We start from the raw sequence: 18,314 nt of genomic DNA, 5'->3' as shown, positions 1-18,314 counted from the left end.
TAACCAACGAGGGTAGAGAAATGGACCTGTGACATTTTTGTTTGCTTAACATCTATATTTTCTTCCTCATATCCAAATTTGCTTTTTTGACAGTTACTTTCTCCCACTTCTCTTGTGTTGATAACATGGTAAACTTGTGTCTTTCTTCCAATCACGGATGCCGAAGGCTTTTTATCTCATTCCCTGGGGGCAGCCACAGGATTTAGGTAATTAGGATGACATCTTTCCTTTCTGTGTATAAGCTCCTTAAGAACTAGGACTACATTTTAAAAACATTTGCATGCCAAATACCTGACATAAACCTATTAAATAATAGTATTACAACTCCTTTTTAAGCATGTTCTCTGTACTAGGTACTTCACAAAACTCTTTGTCTCATATATAAAGTAATTATTGTATCCTTAGACAAGCTGGCCTCAGGGAGCTTAAGCAACTTGCCCAAATTCAACCAACAGATAAGTGATATAGCCTGGATTCAAACCTTAGGATTCTATCATGTTATTTTGCCTCAAAAAAAGTTTGCATCAACTATTAATAAAACAAAAGTGACGTGCCCTCTTACATGTTGCACTTGAACTAAAATTTTCTATACGTATAATGCACTGAAAGAAGAATGGAATCTATCATAACACTCTTTGTATTGAAAAACTTATTTTAAATTCTAAACAGTAAATTTAAAATGAACTGTTCGAACTCGAGTCCCTTGTTGCTGGAAGACTTGCTTCACTCTGTTATATGAGCAAATGCAAAACTATACGTCACCTTGAAGTTGTGAAGGAGAAATTAAATTCCATGTGGATACAGAGGAAGCCTATGAAAGCTGTAATGAAGTATTGTCACAGTCATTCTTTTAATAGTTAACGAGGCAAAATCTACTATCTTTGAGACAAAATTTTAGTAGTGCCATAAAAAGACAGGAAAGGTTATCTTCAGATAACCTAAGTTCTCATATTGGACAATAAATCTAAATTAAAATAGAAAACAAATGATCTTCTCTGTATGTGGGTTTATTTTATATTATATTAATAGTTTACAGACAAGCTTTCCTTTCTTTTTCATTCTTGGAAATCAAAACGAATAGTTCTCCCTAAATTATTGTACTTACTGATTAAAAATCTTTTCTCAAAATCCTCAAGTCCAAACTTGCGTGGTTTATATAAGAATGATGGCAATGTTCCTCAGTGTAATTTCAATTCTCTTGAACAATGAGATAGTAACTAGAACTTCTCACTCACCATTTCCTTGGCCATTGTGATAACATTGTTTTCATTATTCATAGTATCTAAAAATGGCTTTCTGAATTTTAAATTACACTTTTTCTCTGTATTTGCATATCAGGAGGTGAACTATTAATCCTTTATAGTTCTTTATAAAATCTTCTCTATTTTTATACTTCAGTATTCAGTATAAAGTCTCTTGAGGAAACTCATTTTAAATATAAGTTGCATAAAATTTTGGCATTGTCATTTAATACAAGATTAATTCACATTAATCAGCAAAGTATCAATTTTTTAGTATGACAGGAAAACTGACAAGATTATTTTCTTCATTCACGGGTATTTGAATTTTTTTAATGTCAAGATATTTATACATATAATATTCTTATTTTGGATTTAATATATTAAATTTGAATAATACTGGAAATTGACTCAATATTTTTCTAAGAGTTAGCAAAATATCAACTTGTTCAAGAGGTTAATAAAATGCCTTAGAAACGTTTGCTCCTTCTCTTTTCTACATATACAAACATAAATTTTGAATTTCTGTTTAATGGAAATGACATTTTAAAATACATGAATTCTTAAAAATGAATATAAATGTGGCATTAAATCATGCAAAGTTTAGTAATCGATGTTGAGACAATTCCATTTTAAATAAATGCCAAAGGTATATCTATATTGGTAGCATATTTGTTTGGAAAATTTGTAAATAATTCTCTTTTTAAACTTTGATAAGTTGTGTAAGATACTGCATTTCCCACTCAAAATCAATATTCATATTTAGACTCTATGATCCATCCCAGGTGTGTTGACCTTTCCATGATATTTACCTCTAAAACTGATGACAAGTTAATCCCAGTGCCTTTAAGTTTTAGTCCATCAGCCTGAGATGAAGGTCAAACATCATTCTTCCGAATCCTAATTCACTTGACCTACAGGAGTCTATCTATTCTCAAGTAACAGTAAGTGTTGGAACTACTATTAGGAGTTTGATGTTTGTGTCTGGATTAAATGAAAGATACATAAAATGTATTTTCTGACTATGACAGAATAACTATTTTCCAGAAGATCCAAGTAGATAATTGACTGAAAACCTCTTATCGGACATATACATGTGGCATCAATGAGAGTGTGCCTCACAGATCTCCAACTGTAGGAAGCACTTGACTGAGGTCCCAGTGGCTGTGCTCTGAAGTCTATTGCTGTGTTTATATGAAGGTCATGCTTCCTAGTGGCTGCTTGCAGATAATGACTGAGAAAAGCAGAGATGCTAAGGCAGGTCCTTTTCTAGGGGACACAGCACTTCTCTGACATCTGACTATGGATGGAGGATACTCTGATCATCACACAGAACCTTACTTAAATGACACAGCAGTCACTTAAATAACACAATAGGCTAGAAGGTTTCTATACAAGCTTCTCTTCCTCGTCTTCCCTTGGGGTCAGAATGCCTGTGGTCCGAAGCTTCTCCTAGCCTTACCCTGCTTCCTCCTCGTTTCTCTCACAAGTATTTCCCTTGATAAAAGTCTTGCTTTTGAAATTTCATCTTGATGTCTAATTATTAGAGGATGGACCTGAACTAACATAGAACATTAGGGGAATTAAAGTCAAAAAGAAATATTAGTATTTTGAAAGACGTAAATTCAAAATATTCATGAATATTTAGAAAAACAGTTCTAGGGGAAATAAAGATGAAGAAATTTAAGATATTAATGTAAAACTTTAATATACATTAAAATAGGTATTTATATACTGATATATTAAAATAAAGATGAATAAATTGAATAGATTTAATATGTATTTATGTGGAGACAAAAATTTTTAAAAATCCTTGACAGTTATAAATTACCATTATTTAAATATCGTAAAAATGTAGAAGAGTTTGCCGTATGTTGCAGGATGTATTAAACTAGCATGAGACTGGAATTTACATTACTTTCAGGTCAGCAGCTACACAGTTACTATCACTCCTTTCTTCCACGTTAGCGGCAGACTACCAGGTATGCAGAGTTCTTTTTCCCAGTAAGCATAATCCTTGTCAAGATACTTGCTCATAATTGATAGGACAGCATTATTTGTCACCTGTCTTAGGTAAGGAGTTTAGTTTAGTTTCAATGGAAGGATAGCAGAATATGTCACCCCAAAATATGACTGTAGGAGTTCAGGACATGCCACCTCAAAATATGCCACTTTGGTTTATTGATTATTTTGAGCTGTAGACAGTTACAAAACAAACTATCAGATTTCCCATCTATTCTTCCAAGGGCCCGTTCATCTTTCCTAAAAACCATTTACCCTCCCCTAAGAGGCCTACCTCCCCCTTCCCCTGTCCCTGTTAAGATGATATTTAATCCTGAATTCTAAAGCCATATCTTTGAGTTACTCATTTTCCCTGGGTATCTCCCATGTGTACACAAGGTATACAAGTTAGCAAACTTCTGTTTGTTTTTCTGCTGTTAACCTGTCTTTTATTACAGGGGGCTCGGCTAAGCACTCAGAAGGGTACAGGGAGAATTACTTGTCCTCCCCTACACAGTCACACCACTTGAAAGAGGGAGTGAATGCTAAAATTGATGAAGACTCAGAGAAAAATGCATAGAAAATAATTTAAAAGAATATAGTACATAAAAATAATCTCAGCATAAGGAATGACTTCCCAACATTCACAGTTATCCAAAGATTGAAGAGGTGAGTTCTTTGCTGTAAGTTTTTTAAAATAGCCTAGTCAACTTTGTGGCAAGGGTATGAGAGAAATTGAGTATTAAATGATCTGATTAAATGATCTCTATGGTCTGTTTCATCAATTAGATGATATGACTTTCAGAACAGAATTTTTCTGAGTAGGATTAACCTATTTTTCTCTACTTCCAATGAAAATCAAATTGTGGAAAATGGTTTAAATTAAGATATGAGACTACATATGGATATAGAGAAACTTCTTAATTGCCTGAATGTTAATAACTCAAAATTTATGATTATTTATTTGAGGTATGGGCTATTACTTGGACTTAATTCATTGCAAAAAACTTTTTAAAAATGAGGCCAGCTGGAGATGATTTTGTGAAGGAAGAGGTGTTTCAACAACAAAGAATAAAGAAATGCTATTAACTCTAAGAATTTCATTCTAGGAAAGGGGGGAAAGAAAGAATAAAGAATGATGATTTAGGGCATGTAAACTCTACGATACTGAAATTACTGATATTTCCTTGTTTGTCAAAAAGAGAAACTGAAAGAGCCAAATAAAACAGGAATGAGGTATGAAACTAGAAATTTGTTATAATTTTTAAATGTTTGGCTGTGTTTATGCTTCTAAATATGAATGTTTATTTACAATTGTAAAAATGACTATTATATATTCTGAAGGGTTATAAACTTTTCAAAAGTTTTAAGAAGAACTCAGTGTTTTCTGGAAAACGTACGTGTTCATCTAATGACAAAGAGATGTTGCAGACGATGTCTTGATCCTCTATTTAACCTAATTAATTGACTCAGCGACAGGTTTCTTTGAAGAGGTCATGAAATTAATAAAATGAGTCAGTTTCAAGTATTACAATTGCCATAGGGACCAAAGAGAATCAAGAGCGTACTTATCTTAAGAATTACTGTAAATGTGGCCATTATAAAAATAAACATATATCTGTATGGGGCAAATTGCTTTTCCATTATGAGAGTCTTCCTTCCCTTAAAAATTACTTGAAGCTAGCCCATTAGGAAACAACCTCAGTTCACAGGATTTGAAGAAAGACAAAATCAAATCTTTTTCCAACACATATAAAATATCCCAACAAAGTGAGTTATAAACGAGAAAATAACATGAGAAATTTCTCTTCTATTCTTGACAAGCTAAATTATTTCACTTAATATAGGGTAGTCTTTGTAGAAACCTTTGAATAATTCTACAAACTTATTTATTTTCCAAGAATGATCAGCAGAAGGTAAGGACGTTTTTAAATATGAAAAGGAAACAGAGGCATAACATAATTAAGCATGTGAAAAGAGGGTTTGGCTATTTGTTATATTGTTATAACAAACAAGATTTGTTTGTTATATTGTTATATAATAATTTAACAATTTTTGTTATATTGTTATTTTTACATTGGTCAGCTAACCTACTAATTATCTGCCATCAAAAATGTAGCTGGCAACGTGGTAGGTTTTTCCTTCAGTAAATATTGAAGTATTTACTATGATGTTTATTATTTGTTGGTTCCTATTTGTACTTTTATAATTTTAGACGAGATAATGATAGGTCTACTGTTACATTCCAGCAACTGAGCAAATACCAGTAGCTCAGAATTGAAATGTTTTTAATTTTGTGAAAAGAATAACAGATTTTGTTTCTCTGTTTAGGTAGAATTGGTACATTGGAAAGTGTTTCACCAAATTGTAAATGCCATCTCTCAAATCTTTTTGATGGTCTCCACAAAGCTGGTTTATAGGTCACAACTCTCATTTACACTCTGCCATAACGTTTCTTTTTCCTTTTTTTTTTTAAAGATTTTATTTTTCCTTTTTCTCCCCAAAGCCTCCTGTACATAGTTGTATACTTCAGTTGTGGGTCCTTCTAGTTGTGGCATGAGGGACGCCGCCTCAGCATGGCTTGATGAGTGGTGCCATGTCCACACCCAGGATCTGAACCCATGAAACCCTGGGCCCCTGAAGCAGAACATGCAAACTTAATCACTGGGCCACGGGGCCAGGCCCTATAACCTTTCTTTTTCACTTTCCTTTTCTTTTACTTTTGTGATCAAGACAATTAGAGTTCTCAGGAAAATGAAAAAAGCAATTAGTTGTAATCAAATATGCAAACTTTAGCTTGAAGTCCAGAAAGGCTTGGTTTGAACTGTGCGATATTAATACTTGATGAGCTGAAATCACTAGAAATAATTTAAAACATTCAAAAATGTTCATCTAATATTGGTCTGAATTCAAAGAAAAAATATTCATTCTCTTACTATTTTAAGAAGTATATAATCTATTTCGGTAATACATATTTAAAAATAAAAATGTTTATATATTCTTACATTATTAGTTCATGTACCTGATATCGTACATTCTTAACAGAAGCCAAGTCATTTCAAAATGACCACAGAAATTAAAATCTATAACTTGTCTCAAATTAAAGTGCCAGTTCTCCACCAGCACCACTGTCCTTTTATCTTCAGTAAAAGAGGTGGAACTGGGACATAGCTGCCTAGCTAGCAAGGAAAGCACTCCTTTGTCCTTTCATAGCTAAGTGTGGACATTTTCACGGATTTTCAAGATGAAAGTTCGGCTCATGTGGAATTTGCATTTCTCATCTCACTTGGTTCAGGAAATCTCTGGATGTGGACTTGCGCCCTTTTTCCCTTTCCATAAGCTAAAACGGCAATCACTGGAGTGATTTTGAAACAGGATGTGAAGGATGGAAAACTGTAGATTGGCCCGGGTGCCTTAACGACATGGACGAACTGCGTGAAGACAAGCGACCACTGCTGCTAACCTGAAACACTCACTCTAGACTGTCATGCAAGCCAAAACTACATGCTTTTTTTTTTTTGTTCTTTGAACCAGTGAAATTTAAGGATTTCTTTTTATGGCAGCCTAACTTACCCTAACAAATCTTATTTTTTTTCCCTGAGATTTAAAGATTTAATGGCTGCCCATGCCAAAAGTAAGATAAGATAATTGGGTTGAGGGAGGGGGGTCAGGTTAAGAAGTCAGTTCAAAATTCTAAAATAAATGAACATTTTAACTTTAGAACCTCTCTTTAACACCTAGTCATTTGTTGAAAATTAATTTTTCATAAGGAATTCAAAAGTCAGTATTGGAATGTAGACCTTCCTGAGATGTAAAAACAATATGTACCTCAGCTTGCAATGCTGCTTATCTTGGATTACTGCTTTCCATTTATAAACCACGGGCCTCCTCCTCCCCACACCCTACAAAGAACAGAAATCTTGAATTATCATTTTGCATGCCCCCAATGTTTGATCACATAAAATAGAAGTTTTTCCACCAGGAACAATTCTGTAGGGGAAGTGAAATTTTACCACTGTGCCGCTGGGCTGGCCACTGCATCTGCTGCTTCTTAAGTGCTTTTAGCTCAAAACAATCCTTATGTCAAAGTGGTATATTTTGGGGGAGCATATTCTGCCATCCTTCAATTCCTATGCAAGGAATCATCCTGATAATCAAGGATCAATAACATTGTTTAACATCTCCGGGAGTTATGTGAATCCAGCTGAGGCAGGAAATGAATTTGAAAAAAATAAGAGAGAGAAGAGATAGATGAGGTTTGCAGCATTATTCTATAATATATATACTTTTTTCTGTTAAGGAGAGAAACTGTTTTGGCCTTTGCAGAAATCTGAAATGGTGTAGGCATTTTGCCAAAGTTAGTAGTTGAACACATAAAAAGAAAACAGCATCCAAGAATAAAAATATTCCGCCATGAATACTGCTTTAAAAATGACAAACCGAGGGGGCTGCCCAGTGGCGCAGTGGTTAAGTTCATGCAGTCCACTTCGGCAGACCTAGATTCGCTGGTTCAGATCCCAGGTGCAGACCTACCCACCTCTTACCAAGCCATGCTGTGGCAGGCATCCCACATAAAATAGAGGAAGATGGGCACAGATGTTAGCTCAGGGCCAATCTTCCTCAGCAAAAAGAGGAGTGGTGGCAGATGGCAGCTCAGGGCTGATCTTCCGCAAAAAACAAAACAAAAAATGATAAACTAAGAAATATTGCAATACAAATAAGAAAAGTTTTTAAATGATTAATATATTATGTGATTAGTTGTTTCATTCCAATAAAATGTTGACCAATTATATTAGTTGAAACAGTACTAGCTAATATGAGGGCAGGCAATGTAGTCTAGCTGTATGCCCGGGAAGAAGAGGAAAGGATTTAGGAGGCATCCAGAAACCTCTGCTATGTACTTCCCCCCAAATTTTCAAAACCATGGAGAAAATTAATGAAGAAGATAATCATCAGCCTTAGGTTTTCTCAATAGTTAATTCCATGTTTTAGGTATAATATAAGCCTACATAAACATTTCAATCAATTATTTGCATTTAATAAAAAAGTAGTGTCTTCCGACAATATTTAATATGACATTTTTATTATCCAAGTATTCTGGGTGTCTGATAGAAAACAAAACAAACTTGTTCGGTACCCAAGTACTACTGAATCCATTATGGCGATTATACTGGTTCTTACATAGGAATCTCTTCATAAACTGTAGGATGCACCAAGATTACCAAATTGCCTTTATGTGTCAGAATAACATATGAACTGGGATAGTCAAGGGCACTATTTACAATTGTTGGAACTGTTCTTCTAGAAGGTCAAAAATTCTTCTGCATGTGCTCATGAGACTCCCTCTTAATTTTAGCACCAAATAATTGGACAGATTTTCTTTTCTAAGTTAACAACTTTATTAATAGAATCTATTTGCAGTTAGTAGTTCTATGCAGAGAAGGAAGAAATGATAAATTATTCGTTGAACAAAACGTTTTTATTTTTAAAAAGCGGCATTAAACAAAGATACATAAAAAAGGAAAACTAAATGAGCATTAGTTAAACAAAGAGAACTATGACCTTGGCCTTAAAGCCACAATATTTTAGCTAAAAGAGTTAACGAGGATTGTGATAGAGAAGTCTGGAGACATACTACTATTAATAAAGAAATAAGCTCCAAATTAAAGTCCAGAGAAACAGGCCACCATTTTTTGAGTTTATTTAAAAGGCAAGGGTTATGTACCACATCACTGTCTGCTTCTCTTGGGGCTTCCAAGAAGTGATTAGGGGTAAGTTCGGGAGCACAAAGATGGTCATTTTGTTGGGCTGAACCCCTGAGGGATTTTTGAGCCCATCTTAAATAGTAAGTACATTTTTTGTGAGCCTCTGATCTAGGTAAGTTAGTGAGAAACATACGTGAGTTTACATCCGTCTCATTTCTTGAGAAGACCAAAATTAACACATTCAGAGAAGTCTCAAAAAGCAGGAAACTGTATGTCCCATAGAAAAGAATTGGAGTCCATAGGCTACCATGTCAACAAAAAAGGAACAGAATTGGTAATAATGGACATGAGAAAAAGAATGGTCTTTTAAATGGGTTGACCAAGAATATTTATTGTTTCGCATATAATTTACATCTCAATGGTTTATTATGCGTTATGTAGGATTTTATGGTAATTATATTACATAATTTAACTTAGTACTTCAATATGATAAAGATGACTTTTTATAAGAGGAGAAAAATATTTGGTTCGGCGTGGAACATGTTTCCAGATGCGTCACCTACCTCCTCCTTCAGTATCTTAGCCCTTGCTCTAGCTTAAAATTCTTAAGTAGTTCTTAGAAATTATGAAAGCAATCAAATCCAAATTCTAGAATGTGATTAAGAGTTCTACTGAATGAAATCTTCATTTTTCTTGAGCCTCAACTAGTATCATTCTTTAGCTTCCAGTTTGTCTCTAGATAGACTGAACTACTAAAATATTCTGAAATTCAATACATTCTCTTGTGGGGACCTGAAATTGGCCACCCCAAGATATGTCTCTTTGGCATCAGGATTATTTGAGGCTCATTGCTTTTGATAAACTGGGACAGGCAAGGAGGCTCTGAGGAATGGAACTTGCCCTTTGTTAGGACACATTTACATTTGTAAGGTAAATCTCTATCTGTAAAAGTTGCCTCCCTCTCTGTACCAGGAAGAAGAAAGGAGATGACCTTCTCTCCAAAAACTCTTAATCAATACCAAAGGCAAGGACTTAAAATCTGCATTTTATTGTGCTAGTCTGGTAGCCTCCTGTAACTGACTTCCCTCCCCCTCCCAACGTTGGCATTTCTTAAAGATTAAGCATCTTTCTTTAGGCTAGGAACTGATTGCTGAGCTCACCTGTGACCACCCAGCTCCAGACAATCGACTTGCCTCCTGCTACGCCCACCGAGATAGCAGACCACTACCTGCTGTGTCCATCAAGTGCTGTGCTGACGGGGCAATCTTGTGACTATTGTGGGAGGGACATTTCAATCACATGTGAAACACCCTGTTTGGGGGTATATAACCACTGTGTGCGCCCCACTTCTTCAGTGCCCTTTCTTCCTTCGGGAAGAAAGGCCCCGGGCCATGGTTCCTCATAAAGCTTTGTTTAATTTTCTCTTGCTATTCTGTCTCATGCGAATTTAATTCATTCTCCGGCCAGACGAACCCCCATTTGGGGAGAGGAAATGTCCTCCTCCCCTACACTCTCATATCCCTTATTTCTCTCTCTGTATATGTTGATTCTTTGGCATGGAACATCTTTTCAAATTTTTATGGAGAGGCTAAACTCTTATCTTTCCTTCATGATCAGCTTAAAATTATGCTGATCGTGTTCAGAAACAGTTAACAGTCTCTCCAGCACGCTTCCTCAGTGCTGTGAACTTCTATTATTGTGTTTTCACAGTGTATTGTATTTTTCATGTACTTCCTTGTTTTCACTTCATGGTTGTGAGTCTCTGGAATGCAATGACTCACTGCCATTTAATGCTGTGTCCAGAATAAGTAAATAGTAATTATACATTGTATAGTGAACCTCCTTCAAATGTTTGTGAGAAAACCATCTCCTACGGGTCTTAACATACTATTGAAAGTACCTTAATGCTTGAATTCAATGGAGACAAAAACATCATGAAAGAAAATGCTATTATATTTCCAGGAGAGCATTATAAGTCTTTCTATCACTTATATCCAATCATGAAGCAATCATGAAATATAGTAATTTTAATTTCATTATTCTTTCAATCAATTCATCACTTCCTAAGGATGGCGATATCTCTCACACAGATGCACACACACATGCCATGGACTGGATTATGTCCTTCTAAAATTCATATATTGAAACCCTAACCCTCAATGGGATGGTATTTGGAGATGGGCCTTTGGGAGGTAATTAGGCTTAGATGAGGTCATGAGGGTGAGGTCCTTATCTTGGGATTAGTGGCAAGATGAGAAACAGCAGAAAGCTTTCCCTCACTTTCCTCTATGTGAGGACACAGTGAGAAGGCAGCCGTCTACAAGCCAGGAGGAGACCCCTCCCCAGAGCCCGATTATGCTGGTACCCTGATCTTACACAGCCAGCTTCCAAACTGTGAGAAAACAAATGCCTGTTGTTTAAGCCATCCAGTCTGTGGTATTGTGTTCTGGCAGCGTGACCTGACTAAAACAGTATATATATGCTAACTCTATAGCTATAAGAAAATATTACACACATAAACACACACACTCTCTTGCACTGATTATATGGAAAATATTATTTCAGATGCACACGAAAATTAGATGATACAATGTATCTGGCAATAACAAGAAACTAAATGTGTACTTCTCATCACTGAGATCATTAACCAGTTGCAATTTAAATCCAAAAATATAATATTTTTCAAAGCATGCTTTAATTATTATTAAAGGAGCCATTATTCATCAACGCATTACTAAAACTGATATTTTTATACTAAATTGTACTTTTAACTATATCAACTTTTAAAATAAATATAATGTTATATTAATTTAGAAATGCTCAAACTAGAATTAGAAGCTCACGTCATTGATAAATTCATATCACATCAATTTCAAGAGGTCAAAACAAAACAAAATGAAAACCTCTATATATTACTAAACCTGATAGAATCAATACCTATATTCCTCTTGTGTGAAGCGTGGGATTTCTCCAGGATGTAAGACAAGAATTTTCACTGTGGCACTGCTGGACATCACAGGCTCACCATCATCAAAAGCAACCACCACCAACTTAAAAAGCAATAAAAATTCATGTTAAAGATTATTAACAAGAAGAAAAATAAAAGCATAATTTTTCTCTGTATACTTTTAATCACGGGATTGCCTGCTTCCAGGAGGGGGAGCAATGACCATTTTCCTCACTGCCTACTAGGTAGCAGACCCTGTGCTAGGAAATGCTACGTGTGGTCTCATTTAATCTTCACAACAAGCCTGTCAGGTGGATGTTATTATTTTCTCTTGCCAAATGAAAAAACTCAAAGAAATTGAGTTACTAACTCTATGATAAAAAAACTACCAGTAAAACAAGTATACGATACTATATCTCTCCAATTATAAACTCTTTTCTCTTCCACAATCCTGCTGGTGCCTACAGTAAAAACATGTGCCTTTATAAGCACCAATACTTATTGAAAAAGTGTTAAAGTCAGTCCTGTCCATAGCAAAAAGCTAATTATCTTGCTTAAAAGAAGAAATTAATTTTTCCAGTGAATTAACAGTCTGTAAGATTATAGGGTAGAAATACCTTGCTCTGGAGGATAAAATTGGAAATCTTTATAGCTTAACACACTTTGATATACGCTTTCTTAAAAACAATTAAAATATATAAAACCAAGTTCATACTGTAAAGCAGAAGTTGTTCAAATGAGGTAAACTAAAGAAAAGCTGTAGTCTTAAGACGTGGCAGCTATGTATTATTTATTACTAAAATAGCTCTTATAATTGATCATTTTCTTTGATAACCTATATGTCAAGAAAAATTCTAATGTCTATTTTAAGAAATGTTAAGTGTTTTCAAAACTATGTGTTTCTCTGAAATGTATGTAATTTGGAAGCTGCAGGTTAATAATCTAACTAATTCGAACTAGATCATGGAACCATAACCAAGGATCATCCTGAGAGTCACGATTTACCTTTGGGTTAATGCTTTACAAACAGAACATTTATTCCAAACAATAGTAAAATTATGTAAGACATAGTACTTATTGGTATTCACAAAGTTAACTGATGTGGTATTTGCCCAGTGTAGGGCAAAGGGCTTCATTCACAGTGACAAATACTTTCCTAAGTAACTACAGAAAATGGAAACACTCAACATTAAATAAAATAAATTACTTATGATAATAATGAAAGATGGTTTTATTTCAAATATTCTGGAAGTATAACATAGCATGACCATGTAAACTTCCCATCCAGTAATTCTGCCTCTAGGTACTTATCCTAAGGAAAAAAGTCAGCAAGTGGCAAATGATATTTGCACAAGGAGTTTCATGATAACAAAGATTATTATAACCAAAAAAATGGACACAGCCTAATTATCCAACAATAAGATATTAGACAAAAAATCCCCATAATAGTAAATTCATACAATAGAACATGATACAACCATTAAAATAATAGTATTAATAGTATTTATTGTCATGGCAATAAATTATTCAGTTAAAAAAGCAGTATGAACAATATGATCATGTTATTTTATAACATATATTTATGTACTTGTATTTGCATGGAATATTATCAAATGGATAGAGATTAAAATGGTAAATTCCGGCTACCTCCAAGAAGTGAAATATCAAGGGGTTTTTTTTCTTTTTACTTAAGTGTTTTACTTAAGTATTTTCTAAGTGTTTATGCAGTAAAAATATACTTTTTTGAAATTTTAAAAAATTAAAAAGAAAAATGGAAAGAAGTATGGTCATCTGTTAAACAAAACCCGCAATCAAAAGTTAAACATCAAATAGACAACATAAGGAAAACACTTCACTGACCTTAAAAATTGTTGTAGGTTCTTCATTAAGATTGACTCGAGTTATTACTTTACCAGAATCTTCTTCTACATCAAAAATACTGGCAGGATAAGGAAATTGGACATCATCTACTCTATACCTCACACGACTTGCAGGTAATCCCTAAAATGAAATTATATATTATTTAATTCACTCTCACAAAATGAATACAAACTGTAGTGATAATGTTATACTGATTTCTAAGATGGCCTTTTAGAAGGGAAAAATCATACTTCAACATTTCACACTTTCAGGTTTGAAATGTAGCAGAATCTTTATTTCTTTAGGATAACTTAATATAAATCAATGAAGTGTCTTTCCTACATGTTATTTTAAATTATTTATGTGAAAGAACAAATTAATGGTTGCCTTGGGTATCTTCTCTTTCACTTTCCCTTACTTATATGAATCTCACCTTCCACCTTAAACACCATGTCTGCTTAATATTTTATCTTCTGAGATGATTATAAGCTTTCTTTTATTATACATGTTTGAACTCTGTGATACTCAGAGAATGATAAAGTGTGGAGGATTGTGGTAAAGCGGAGGAATAGATATGAAAGTGAAGGAAACAAAAATTATTTACCACCTGCTCTGTTTACCATGCTAGGTTTTTTCATAAATAATTTAAATTAATCCTCACAATTCTTTAGGATAACATTACTAATAATGACGATAGTAATAATAGTAAAATCATGATAGGTAACCCTTGTTGAATGCTTATTACATGCCAGAACCACACTATAGATGATAGATGTGTACTCTATCACTCATTTTTTAGTTAATGAACTTGAAGCTCATAAGGAATTAAAGAATGTTGAAGTATCCCAGACACAAACCAATAAGCTGGAATATCAAGCAAAAGATTCATTTTTAAAGAAAGAAATATTTGACAATTTAAAAAAGAGACTATAATGAGAATAGTCAAAATTCATTGGATATCTTCACTTAGAGTTTAGATTGGTTTCATTTTGAATTACATAGGGTAACACTGGGGTGAGAACTATGATCTTTTCAGTGCTTAAGGCCTGAAAAATTTCTTAAGCCAGTCCTAGAAGTCAAATAAATAATTCAGACACAGAGCTGGTATGTGGTACAGCTTGGCTTCAAACCCAAACTGACACTATATTACACCACTAAACTCTTTACAGATAAACACCTCTATTTGGCATCATTCTGATATGGGAGAAGTAAGGACATTATCCCCTTCAAACCCAAACTGACACTATATTACACCACTAAACTCTTTACAGATAAACACCTCTATTTGGCATCATTCTGATATGGGAGAAGTAAGGACATTATCCCCGTAGGCTGTGGATTTGGTTGGACTCTAAGGCTACTTTGGTGTAAGGATGGTTCTAAGAACATTGTTCTTTGCGTCGTTGATCTTCTTTGTGACTGTCCTTGAATGGAATCTGTTGTTCATGTTGGTTCCTGAATCACATTTGGACTACAGGTCAAATATGTTAGCCTTTAGGACTTGTATAATTCCCTAATAAGTATCTGGAAGTCCAACCCTTTCATACAATACACATCACAGTTGATTACTACCTCCTTGAACACATTCTTCATTTAACTTTTTTCACTCTTCTGCCTTTGCTTCTTCCTATCTGGCTGCTCTATCTTAGACTGTGCTTGTTCCCACTCTTCCTGGAGTGTTCCAAGGCTCTATCACAGACACTTATTTTCTCTACCTCTATGCTAGGCCTCTAAAATCTCTTCCAGTTCCATGCCTTTGAATATCTTCTATTCCTTCACAACTCCCAAATTTAAATTTCTGGCTAAATTCTCATCCTTTAAATTCCAAAGTAGTATATACAATTGTTAATTTAGACATTCTATTTTCAACTAAAAAAACCCACAACAAGAATCCTGATTTCCTCTCCCAAACTTGTACCTTTTCCACAAAAGGCCCAATCTTTCACCAAGTTGGTCTCTCTGAAAGCCTAGGAATGACCATAGACGCCTTCTCTTGCTGTCGTACTCCACAACCAAATTACTATCAAGTCCCTCCGTAAGACCTCAATGAAAGCATGCCCTTATGTAGACAGATCACTTTTCATCTCTTCCATCCACTTATTACCTGCAGTGGACTCTTAATTGACTCTCTGCTCTTATTCTATTAAAGTTATCTCTTAAAAATATAAACCATCTCCTAAATACTGTTCAAATTCCCAATTATTTTCCATCACACACAAAAATTAAATCCAAACTCCTTACTAGGGGCTATCATATGCTGATGACATCTGGTTTCTGCTTACCTATCCAACTTCATCTCCTTGCTCACTCCTCTTTCACCACATTGTCCCTGTTCCTACTTCGTTGCCTTGGCCTTTTGCCTGCCATGCTCTTCTGCCAGATTTCCAGCTACTAAATTTAACCTCCTCTTCACCAAGCCCTCTAACTCATCATTCTAATGTATGTCTCTTCAGCAACACTACATGGAATCATAACATACATTCTATGTGTTTACTTTTTTATTGTTTGTCTCCCACACAAGAATATAAGCGTCACAAGGGTAGGGGCTCTATGTGAACACCTTGAATGGTACCTGACCCACATAGGCACCCAAGGAGTATTTGAATGAATGCCTGAGTTAGTGAATGAATAACCATGCATCAAGGATGCCCGGACACTCCAATTGATATTTAAAATATTTACATATTTCAAGATTTTGGAAATATCAAACATTGTAGAAATCTTGAAAGAATGGTAAGAAACTGTCAGCTCTGGGATAAATATTTACATATGAACAACTGATTTCCCCTAGCCATGGGTGGCCATTTCAGCCACTGAGTGTAGAAAAGAGGCATATTTATTAGAATACTCTTTTTCTATTTGGACAGAATCAGACCTATTATAATCACACACAATGGCAATTTTGCTTGCATTTTCATAATAATGATAATGACAGGAGTTGTTAGATATCAATTTGAGTGTCTTACTACATATCAGGCAATGTGAATTATCTGTATTCTCATATTTATACTTACAAGAAATCCAGAAGTTGGTATGAATAGTATCCATACTTTACAGATGAGAAAATCAAGGCTTTAAGAATTAACTCATTTCCTGAAATTTCCTCAGTTAGTAAATGGGAGAGTTATTACCTGACCAAACTTGCTTCATACTAAAACACGGATCTTTAAATATTAAACCAACTTAATATTTACCTATGCTATCTCAAAGGCAATAGTCCCTTAACATGACCATAAATGGCAATACAATTGAGCAAAAGGACTTGGGAAAGATGCTTTAGGACTGAAGGCCCTAGTAAATCTTGTCCTAGTACACTGCCCAGGAAGGTATGTAGTATATGTTCCATGCCACTTTGGCGTGAAGAGGTGCATGATGAAAGAGCAAAATTACAGCATAAACTGTATCAAGAACAAATTTTAGAGTTTCCGTGAGCATCAGTATCCATTCAGTCTATCTATTCAGTAACATAGTTCTAAAATTCTTATGACTATCACAGAACAGATAGCAAGAAACTTGACATATGTTAATTATACCTAGCATGCTGTCTTTAATAAAGCCAAGGTATTTATGGTACATTTAATTGATAAAATAAAAATAGGTTAACTTTTGGTATTGTGTGTTGTTCTCTCTCAAATGCCTAAAACATTTTGGCATTCAGAACATCTTAGAAACTTCCCAGAAGATTGTTACAGATAAGATTGTATGTATATGAACATAAATATTATATGTTAGCTTTATCAATAAGCTTTTTATTTTATGATTTGTTATTCTACAGATTACTACCACATAAAGAAAGTGTGGCCCTGATACAACGTTGTTAGCCCACAAGAGACATTATAATTCTTTTCTTTATCACCCTTGTTATCAATGCATCACATTTTATTTTCTATTACATGTTACAATAACTAAACACCTGAAATGCTTTAGATTTGTCTTTGAGTAAATTCAAAAGGTTTTCTCTCTCTCTCTCTCTTCTCCCATCCTTGTTTTCTTCCCTCCCTCTATTTTTTCCCTCCTTTTCCTCTTTCTTCCTCTTTCACTCCCTCCCCTCTCCTCTCTACCCCTTCCCACTCCTCCCTTTATCCCTCGTTTCCTTTCTTCCTTTCTTTCCAAAATCTTTTTTAAATAGTCTTGCTTTTATAGTTAAATAATTAAGCTATATAATAGGTGAAGATAATTGGCTTTGGGAAATAGCTTCAATTAACATACCTAACATTGTCCCTGGGACATTTAAAACATGAATCAGGTCAAATGCAAGGTTTTTAAGCAGTCATAAAAATTAAAATTACTATGGCTTTAATCTGGAAAACAATGTCATTGTGAAATCCAGAAGTTCAAGAACACTAAAAAAAAAGTATCATTATAAACTTCATTTAAAATTACTGCTTATTAAATATCCTTTAATACTTGATTCCATTAAAAATTTAAGAGATAAGATCAAAGTATTCTAATCTAAAAAATTCACGCATTAATTATATTTTAAAAACTAAAATAAAATAGTTCATCGAGTTTATGAATTATACATTTTAATGACTGTGATATGACATGAATATTCAATATTTA

General features: G+C 34.3%; 1 protein-coding gene across 1 annotated transcript in view; it reads right to left on the bottom strand.

Annotated features, from left to right (window-relative positions):
- Positions 1-18,314, bottom strand: part of PCDH15 (protocadherin related 15) — an 874,042-nt gene that overhangs the window by 131,915 nt on the left and 723,813 nt on the right. The window contains exons 24-25 of the mRNA XM_046654051.1: positions 13,752-13,892; positions 11,882-11,994 (exon numbers count right to left, since the gene is read on the bottom strand). Of these exons, the coding sequence (XP_046510007.1) occupies positions 11,882-11,994; positions 13,752-13,892 (254 nt within the window). The remainder of the gene's footprint in view (positions 1-11,881; positions 11,995-13,751; positions 13,893-18,314) is intronic.

The sequence above is a fragment of the Equus quagga genome, chromosome 2 (genome assembly GCF_021613505.1).
Source record: "Equus quagga isolate Etosha38 chromosome 2, UCLA_HA_Equagga_1.0, whole genome shotgun sequence".
Lineage (NCBI taxonomy): Eukaryota > Metazoa > Chordata > Mammalia > Perissodactyla > Equidae > Equus > Equus quagga.
This window is presented reverse-complemented; position numbering and strand designations above follow the sequence as displayed.